This window comes from Sphaerodactylus townsendi, linkage group LG12 (genome assembly GCF_021028975.2).
Source record: "Sphaerodactylus townsendi isolate TG3544 linkage group LG12, MPM_Stown_v2.3, whole genome shotgun sequence".
NCBI classification, from domain to species: domain Eukaryota; kingdom Metazoa; phylum Chordata; class Lepidosauria; order Squamata; family Sphaerodactylidae; genus Sphaerodactylus; species Sphaerodactylus townsendi.
The window spans coordinates 25,673,977-25,682,949 of NC_059436.1; the positions used below are offsets into that span (position 1 = coordinate 25,673,977).

Sequence of the window (8,973 nt, forward strand, 5' to 3'; positions counted from 1 at the left end):
TCTTAGAATATTCTTTATTCGATCAAGGGGCTGGGATTCTTGTGTACATTGGAATGTGTTATTTCCTAAGTCATTATTTTACAGGGTTACAAAACCTCCTTTAAATATCACCCCACCCTGCTATTTAAGGATGAACCCAAAGCCTCACTGGATGGTGAAACTTGCTCCCAGTTAAAAATCAAACTGACAGTGTGGGAACACAGGCAGATCAAAAAGATCCCTGGCTACTACCAACAGGACAGGGCCCCCCACCCCCAAAAAAAGGTCTCACCTGGCACCCTGGGAGAGGCTGGCGACTTCTTTAGCATGCAAGCAGGGCCCCTGCAAAAGCCCCGAGGACAAGTGCCCCTCCCCCCTCCCTGGAAGGCAGGTTCAAGGACATGTTCTTCCTCTGAACAGGAGGCAGCTTCCGTGGAGCCACGGTGGAGTCTTCAAGCCGGAGTCCAGAAAGTCCACGAAAGAAAGCGCTGCCTGCGTGCCCTCCCCTCCAATTCCCTGGCAAGGGCTCCCCCGCCACACAAGGAAAGGAAGGAAGGGAAAGCACCCAGGGGTGCGTGCGTGCGTGCATGTGCTCTGCCTCACTGCCACAGCAGAGTTTGGCCACCGGTCCTGATGGGAGTGGAAAAGACATTTCCCCCTTTTCCCTCAAAGCAGAAGTGGCCAGCAGTACAGGAGATACCAAGGGGTGGGCGGGCGGGGGAAGAGAGCCGTCCCAGGGAGGAGTGTGCCCAGATCCAGGGAAAAGGAGGCCTCCCTGGTCGGCGATGCCAGAGAAGCAAGCAGCCTCTCCCTGCCTGGCTGTGACTTGGAAAAATGGAGGTGGGCAAACTAGGATGTCAGGTCCCCTGGCAGTCCCCGAACCCACAGCCTCTCAAAGTCTTCCAGGCCGCTCCTTGGCAGAAACGGCTACAGGATCTCGTACTTGTCCACGAGGAAGGTGGTCTCTGTAGAGAATCTCACAGGGCTGTTCCCATCTACCTGGGTCACTTTGGTAACCTGCAAAGAGAAGAAGGGCACAGAGTGAATTGCAAGGAAGCATGGCCTGGAACAGTTCACTGGGCACGTTATGGGGCAAGACCACAGGGTGTCATTCGCCAAAGCAGACAAGACTCTAGCGATGCCACACCCAGTCTGGAGAATGGCCATCAGAGGGGGGCAAAGTCCAAGCACAACTTTTATGCTCCAGCGTGTGTCCGGACAACCCAAAGCAGGTTTAGGGGGTGCCAGCCACGCAGCACCGAGTCCCCAGCTCAACCTTGGCCATTCTCAAGTAAAAGCATCTCCAGGAACAGGGCTGGGAAAAAGCACCCGAGACCCTGGGACAAGCACTCCCGAGGGCCTGATTCCAAACAAGCATCTCGGGGGGGAAAATCCGTCCAATTCCAAAACGGGCTGCCGTGTTGCCTACAGGGGACGGGCGGGGCCAGCACCGCTCTAACCTGGATGTTGCAGTAGTTCTTCTTGGACAGGAAGGAGACGTGCACAGGGAAGAAGTCGTTGGGCTGCCCGGCAATGCTGAACTCCAGGCTGCCGCTCTTGTTTTTGGCATCGATCACGGGCAGGCACCACTCGAGGAGGTTCCTTCGGCTATCGTGACGGTACTCACCATCGATCTCACCAATCACGGGCATGCCCACACCGGACCTGCACAAGCAACCGCAGCTTATGCCCAGGACACGCCCCCGCGCCCCACCCTGTGCCTAAAGAAGAGCATCTCTCTGACCTGGAGCCAGAGATCAGTGTGCTGGGGAAGCGGGCAGAATGGGAGCCCACTGGCGGGAGCCCACCACGGTCATGTGACTCACGGCAAGGGAATGGTGATCACCACGTCGCTCAGCTCCAGGCTCTCCTCCTGCAGCTCATACTCAATGTTGACATCGCAGCCACTGCCGCTCTCCGATGGCCAGCAGTTTACTGAGGCAAAGAAGAATTGCCACACAAACACACACACGTGAAACAATGGTAACAAACAAACTGCAAAAGGGGCAGCAGGACCGGCTCCCCACCCTCCCAGCACCTCCACAAGACCCCTCCCCACCAGGGCAACCCCAGCTGCACTCACTTGTCAACGGGATGAGAGACTCTTCCATGGTCTGTAGCCGCCACTTCAACACCCCCACGTCACTATTGATGGGGAAAGACTTTTCAGGGTTCTTCAAGCCAATCAAGGACTCTGTTGTAAAGAGCTTCTTGTCAACATTGGGATGAGTCTGAGAGGGAGAAAGGAAGCACCAGAGCAGGGGGTGAAAAGTCACGTGGCACTTCTGGGCAGATCAAGCACTTTTCCCTAATCGGTGCCACAGCTTCTGGACATCAAGCAGGGGTCAACAAGCCAGGTGCAGGAGATGCAGGCAACCACCAGTTTTCTAGCCACGTTTGTAAGGGGAGGGTGAGATGAAAGAAAGGGCAACTCTTCACTCCCCCCTGCAGAAAGAAAGAGCCATAGCGTAGCCTACAGATCCGCCCACAGGTCGAAGGCTGTGGGCCTCGCTCTAGCACAACTCCGGGCAGCCTGGTGGCAAACAGCCAGAGTCCAGCTGAAGACATCCAGGCCCTCGCTCCGGACTGGTGCCTGCAGCTGCCTGCAGCTGAGGCCACCCCAGCTCTCCTTGCAACAGCCAGGCCTGTGTACCTGCAGTTGAGCACCCTTCTTGTCCTCGTTCTCAACATGGATCCGAATCCGGGCAAACTTTTCATCCTGGACCCGCAGCATGATCATGCCGTGCAGCTCCATGTTTTGTAGCCCCCCATCACGGCCACAGGTTAACGTGATCTTCTCCTCGATTTTCATGTGCACGCTAGAGACAATGCAGCACAGCAGAGGCTTTACAGCGCTGCCATTTTCTGTGAAGGCAAGCCACCTCAGTGGGGGGAGACCAGTTGGCCTGGGGGTCTCCTGGCTACTCCCCTTGGGGTATTATACCTTTGCTTACAACCCTTGCACTGAATGTGTCTCTAAGCTAACCTTCTCACCAGAACAAATCATCTCATGCTATCTGCAGGATCTCTATTCCTTGTTCTGTGCAAGTCCAGGCAGATATCGAAAAGAATACCTCCCGGGGACCCACATACTTGAGTAAGAAAAAAAGCACCATCCAGCTGGAGGGCACCTGAAAACCCCCAAGACACTCAGAAGTGCACTGCAGACTTCCCAGCGATGTGTCTGTTTTCCACTCACCTCTCCATGTTAACAGGTGGAGCAAACACTGTGGCTGCTTCAGAGGATCGTTTGCCAACTGAAGAGGTTATGATATTTTCTCCTTCAGATTTTAACTTGTCCACAAAGTTATCGACTTCTTTCCCCTTGGCACCCAGCTTGAGTGCCTTATTCGATCCAGACGGCCTAAGAAACAAGCAGGATACTCTCAGCCTAATAATCACACCAGGCAACAACGTGGCTTGTCAGAGCAGACAGAGGGCGTGAGCAGGACCACTGCTGTCCCCTGGTTGCAGCACCATGGACAGTAGCAGAGCCTCAAAGCACTTGCGGCTGAAGAGATCAGCTCACACCAACTGCAGCTCAGGAACACAGGTTCCCTTCACTGCCTCACAGCACGCCCTGGCTTGGCCAGCAGGGACTCCTCTCCCCAAACATACTTTTTACGTGTATGGATGTGTGTTGTCAAGTCACAGCTGACTTATGGCGACCCGTGGTGGGTTATCCAGGCAAGTGATCTTTGGAGGTGGTTTGCCACTGCATGTCTCCACGCTGTGACATTGGGGTTCCTTGGAGATCTCCCACCCAAATACTAACCAGGGTGGACCCTGCTTAGCTTCCCAGATCTGAGGAGATCAGGCTGGCCTGGGGCTGTCCAGATTACACAGACACACAACAGTAAAGCTGCTTTCAGACCTCGTTGGCGCAGGAGTCACTTTTGGCTTTTCCGTCTCAATGATCGTCTCTGTGATCATGGCAGCTGTCGTGCCTCCTGACAGAGCGGAACTTCCAAAGCCACCAAAACCAGGTGCTTTTGTGCCCCGTCGCTCAGCATCCCTCCGTGCCTGCTGCAATTCCTTGGCTTTTCGGCGCATTTCAGCTTTAGCCTCACGTTCTTGTGTCTAAGAAACAGAGATGCTACCAGTTATTAAAAACAAACTCAGTGCAACAAATCAAGGACCCCATAACAACAGCAGGCCACTGACCCCTGCAGTTTAGACAGTAGCCAAACAGCTGCCCTGGAGGGCATCAGAGGAGAAAGAGGGAAGGTCTTGCATTCACCTCACGGACAGCTCTGAAGACTTTCTCCTCATGTGAGTCCATCTCTGTGAAAGTGCGAATCTGGGCCAGGTTGACATTCTCCCGGTACCCGAGGGCAACGATCTCATCAAAGGCAAAGATTAGATCAAAACAGTGATCAGAAATCTCATTCTCTTCCAAGGCTCTGCAGTACTCAGGGATCTGGGTGGAATGAAAGAATAAAACGGCTTCTGAAAACACGAAAAAGTTGCCATTCTTTTAATTTACCCTGTTCGTACCCTCCTTTTTCCACCATGAGATTGGCAGCCCAAAAACCAAATATCTGGCAAGGATAGCTCTGACCCCCAGATGGGACAGTTGTAATGAATCTTACGTAAAGCTGCCTTTGAAAACACACTGAAACCTTCAGTCAGTACAGAACTGGTTCGACTGGAGAGGGCACAGAGTGTCTTGCTAAGAACTGGGATGCCCAAGGTTCAACCCCCCTGCCTGCCCCTGCCATGGGAGACTTCCCTCCCTCTAAATCACCCTGTGGGACTTGTGTGGCAGTGAGAGCAAGGCTGGAAACTACCTTAAGTGTTCAACGGGAAGCAACACGGCGCAGGAACCTCTACGCAGGCCGGTGCCGCAGCCAGAGCCCTGTCTGGGGCTGGTTGCTCAGCGGACCTCGCTGGCCGGGCGGGCACCGGGGCTGCTGCTGCCTCTGCGTGTGAGTGCGCGCGTGTGCCCCCTCGCCCCCCCTCGCTCACCACCCTGGAGAAGAGGCGGAGGGTCTCGAGGTCCTCGAGGATGTTGCTGTTCTTGGTGGTGATGAGCACCATGTAGAGCTTCTCCATGGGCTGGTAGACGTAGCGGACGCTCTCCGTCTCCACGAAGGTGTGCTGCTTGCCCGTGTTCATCAGCTTGGGGAAGGCGGCCAGCAGGCCCTCGATGCGCGTGCGCGTCATCTCCACGAACTGCCGCGACACGATCGCCTTGCCGGCCTTGGTGCACACGGCGGCCGCCAGCAGCACCTGCAGAACCCCGGGGAGACAGAGCAGGCGCGTCAGAGCGGACGCTCTCCGTCTCCACGAAGGTGTGCTGCTTGCCCGTGTTCATCAGCTTAGGGAAGGCGGCCAGCAGGCCCTCGATGCGCGTGCGCGTCATCTCCACGAACTGCCGCGACACGATCGCCTTGCCGGCCTTGGTGCACACGGCGGCCGCCAGCAGCACCTGCAGACCCCCCCCCGCCCCCCCGGGGGAGACAGAGCGGGCGCGTCAGGGCGGGCGGGCGGGCCAGCCCCCCCCCCTCCGCCAGGTGCGCCCCTCGCGCGGCCGGACCCCTCCCCCCGCCCCCCCCCCCCAGGCCGCCCCCTCCCCTCCCCTCCCCTCCCCTCATGACCCACCATGGCGGCGGCGGCGGCGGCGGCGGGTCTGGCTCCTGCTCCGCTGCAGAGGCTGCCACACAAGATGGCGGCACCGAGCCACGTCTGCCAGGCGGAAGCGACGTCAAGACGCACGCGAGGGCGACGTGGCCCGACCTGCGCCACGCCCACCCCGCGAGCCCCGCCTCCTCCTCCTCCGCCGCTGCTCTCGCGATGCCCGCGGGGCCCGCCCCCCGCGTCTCCTTGGCGACGGCGGCGACGTCGGGGAAGGGAGGCGGCCGGACTCGCCCGCTGCGCGCTGCCCCCGGATGGCGCGGCCCTCCCCGCCGCCCGAGGCCGGGCTGCTGCAGGCGAGCGTGGGCGGCCCGCGGGGCTCGGGGGCGGCGCTGGGGGTGCCGGCGGGGCCGCTGCAGACGCGGCTGGTGGAGAACCAGCCCTACGACGAGAGCCTCGACGTCGCGGAGCCCGAGGACGTGGCCAGCCTCGACGCCCCCAGCCCCGCCCCCGCCGCCCCCCGCCCGCCCCGAGCCGCAGCAGGGGCCCCGCCCCGCCCGGACACCAGCGACGACGACGACGACGACGGGGAGGACGGGGAGGACGACGGGGCGGGGGGCGCGGGGGGGCGCCTGAAGCAGGCCGGGGGGGCCCCATCCCGCCCGCCGCCCGCCGGCCCCGCCGCGCCGGGGAAGAAGGGGGGGGCGGCCCCGCAGCGCCGCTTCAGCGAGAACGAGGTGGAGGACGAGGACGAGGACTCCTCGGAGACCGACTCGGAGGACGAGGACGAGGAGCACGGAGCCCCCCTGGAAGGGTGCGTGGCTGCTGGGGGCGGGGGGGGGCGCCCTGCTGCGCCCCCAGGCCCTCCCGCCCTCCGCCCTCTTCTCCTGGGCGGGCAGCCCGTGGGGCACCAGCTGCCCACCATAGCCCCCCTCCCCCCAGGAGCCCGCCACCTGCCCCTTTGAGCACCCTCCACCTTTCCTCAGGGCTTACAACCCAGCGGAATACGACTGCCTGACCGTCTCTCTGGAGGTCAAAGACCTCTTCCAGTACATTCGCAGGTGAGGGGGGAGGGGGCGGCTGGGGGAGGGGGCCGGGCAGCCCCGGGGCTGAGCTGACGGCCTCTCTGCCTCCCAGGTATTCTCCACAAATGATTGACCTTGAGCACAAGCTGAGGCCTTTCATCCCGGACTTCATCCCTGCGGTGGGGGACATTGATGCTTTCTTAAAGGTGAGGGGCTGGTTTGTGGCAAGGGATCCCAGCCAGCCAGCCAGCCAGCCTGTTTCTCACCAGGGCAGAGACTCCTGTGCCCCCCTCCTGGGGGTGGGGGGGGGAGGTCCCTGTGGCAGAGGAGGAGGGCTTCTCCTTCTGACTGCTCTGTGCCTGGTCTGCTGCTTCGTGCTTCCGGGGAAGGCCCTCTCAAGCAGAAGAGGCAAGGCCACCACCACCGTCTTGGCTCCTGAGCTGCCTGTTGCAGGTTCCTCGCCCAGATGGGAAGCCAGACGACCTGGGGCTGTTGGTGCTGGATGAGCCCTCCACGAAGCAGTCGGATCCCACTGTGCTCTCTCTCTGGCTTACGGAAAATTCCAAGCTGCACAACGTGGCTGTAAGTAGGCAGGCAGGCAGGCAGGCGGTGGAGGCTCTGTGGACCAAGGAGCAGGAGCTGTTGGGGGAATTCAGCCCGGGGAAATCTGGTTTGCATTCCAGCAGCAGGTAAAAGTGAAGAGCTTGGAGAATGCTGAGAAGAACCCCAGAGCCATCGACAGCTGGATCGAGAGCATCAGCGAGCTCCATCGCTGCAAGCCTCCAGCCTCTGTCCACTATGCCAGGTGGGCCGGCCGGCCGCCCCCCCCCTCCCCAGCCCTACAGGGAGGCCCTTCCTCATTGGGTGCTCCTGTTTAGCGGGCAAAGGGCCTTCCACACTCCTGCTCCACCAGGAAACTTGGCTGGCGGCAGGGCCACCTTAACACTGCCCTCCTTTGTCCTTCTTTGTCCCTTGCAGGCCCATGCCTGACATAGATACGCTGATGCAAGAGTGGTCCCCTGAGTTTGAAGAACTGCTTGGGAAGGTAGGCAGGCCCACTGATGAGAAAAAGTCAACTCCCCTGGTCTTTGATGGGGAGGAAGGTAGGCTGAGGGATGGGTTTCCACAGAGCTGCCTCAGGTGCCACTGCAGGTAACCAAGTGGCTGCTCCTTCCCTTCATCCTGCTCAGGTGAGCCTTCCGACAGCAGACATCAGTTGCAGCCTTGCCGAATATACAGACATGATCTGTGGTGAGTCCCCTCTGGGCCTCCCTGTGTGGAGCTCTCCAGTGGCACAGGGGCAATTCCTGCCTGGTTCTGCTTGGGAGCAGGTGTGGGCTGGCTGTTGCTGTGCCAGGCAGGGTGACTCCTCTGGCGTGGCGCTTGTTTTCCACAGCAATTCTGGACATTCCTGTCTACAAGAGCCACACGCAGTCCCTACATACGCTGTTCTCCCTTTACTCTGGATTTAAGAACTCTCAGGTACAAAGAACCCCTTGGCTAGAAGGGGGGGGGGAGCGGGGAGAATCAGTTTGGTTGTGGGGAAGAGGAGGAGCACGGACTCCACGTGCCAGCAGCCTCCTCCCCCAGGGACCTGGTCTGAGTTTGGGCAGAAATCAGGCTCCAGAGTGAAGCTGTGTAACGAAAGGGCATTGTGTGGGAATGTTTTACTTTACAGCACTTCGAGGCTTCAGCTGAGGACAAGAAGGCAACCAGCCCTCCTTCCAACACCCCTTCCCAGTCTGGAGAGACGGATGTCCTGAGTTTCCCCTGACCCACGCAGAGGAAGCGCCTCCCTAGCTGGCCCGGAAGCCTTCCTGTGGGGCCAGGACTGAACTGGAATGCACGAGGGAGCTGCTCCTGGGCACGAACCCCTTCCCCAGCCCCCAGAGGTCCCACACCTCCTCTGGGCCTCCCTTTTGGGCACCAGCACTTCCCTGCACTGGCTCTGGGCCAGTTCGGACCCTTGTCAAGGGCTTGGCCTTGAGCCCCCACCCCTCCGCATGACTTATTTCCTTTGTTGTGTGCTGTGCAGGGAGGGGACGGGGCCAGTGCTCAGCAACCCAAAAGCCTCAGTTTTTTTGTCCAGTGGCAATATCCGAATGCGTATAAATTCAGTACAACCCAGAACTCCTGTGAGCTGCTGGTGGTGTGTCAGGGTCTTGCTCTGCGTGGCATTGCGTTCGACAGCACTTCTCTGAGCCTGGCAGGCTCTCGCTCTCGTAGTCTGCCTGAACACAGGCAGAGGAGGCCTGTTCTCGTTGGGTCACAGGGGGGGAGGCAGCGGAGGGCCCCCGGCAGCAGAGAATCTTTCAGTGTGAGCCTTTTGAGGGCAAGGAAAAGGCTACACATTGATTATGGATTGTCCTTATGGAGCACAGGAGTTACATGG

At 59.6% G+C, this 8,973-nt stretch overlaps 2 protein-coding genes across 3 annotated transcripts; one reads left to right on the forward strand and one right to left on the reverse strand.

Annotated features, from left to right (window-relative positions):
- On the reverse strand, nt 1-5,211 carry ARCN1 (archain 1). Its single transcript, XM_048512518.1, has 9 exons — nt 4,948-5,211; nt 4,220-4,399; nt 3,854-4,059; nt 3,179-3,343; nt 2,633-2,798; nt 2,063-2,210; nt 1,806-1,914; nt 1,440-1,644; nt 1-996 (listed from the first exon to the last, which is right to left on the reverse strand). Exons 1-9 carry the CDS (start codon nt 5,143-5,145, stop codon nt 907-909), a joined length of 1,467 nt encoding a protein of 488 aa, XP_048368475.1. The 5' UTR covers nt 5,146-5,211; the 3' UTR covers nt 1-906.
- Nucleotides 5,212-5,775: 564 nt separating this feature from the next.
- Nucleotides 5,776-8,711, forward strand: IFT46 (intraflagellar transport 46). Of its 2 annotated transcripts, none has more exons than XM_048512522.1 (9): nt 5,776-6,370; nt 6,543-6,617; nt 6,694-6,787; nt 7,035-7,163; nt 7,265-7,386; nt 7,560-7,626; nt 7,772-7,832; nt 7,978-8,063; nt 8,260-8,711. In XM_048512522.1, the coding sequence occupies exons 1-9, from the start codon at nt 5,871-5,873 to the stop codon at nt 8,353-8,355; spliced, it is 1,230 nt and encodes a 409-aa protein (XP_048368479.1). In that variant the 5' UTR covers nt 5,776-5,870; the 3' UTR covers nt 8,356-8,711. The 2 variants fall into 2 exon arrangements, with proteins under 2 accessions (XP_048368479.1, XP_048368480.1); XM_048512523.1 differs by having other exon boundaries at nt 7,268-7,386.
- The last annotated feature ends 262 nt before the right edge of the window (nt 8,712-8,973 follow it).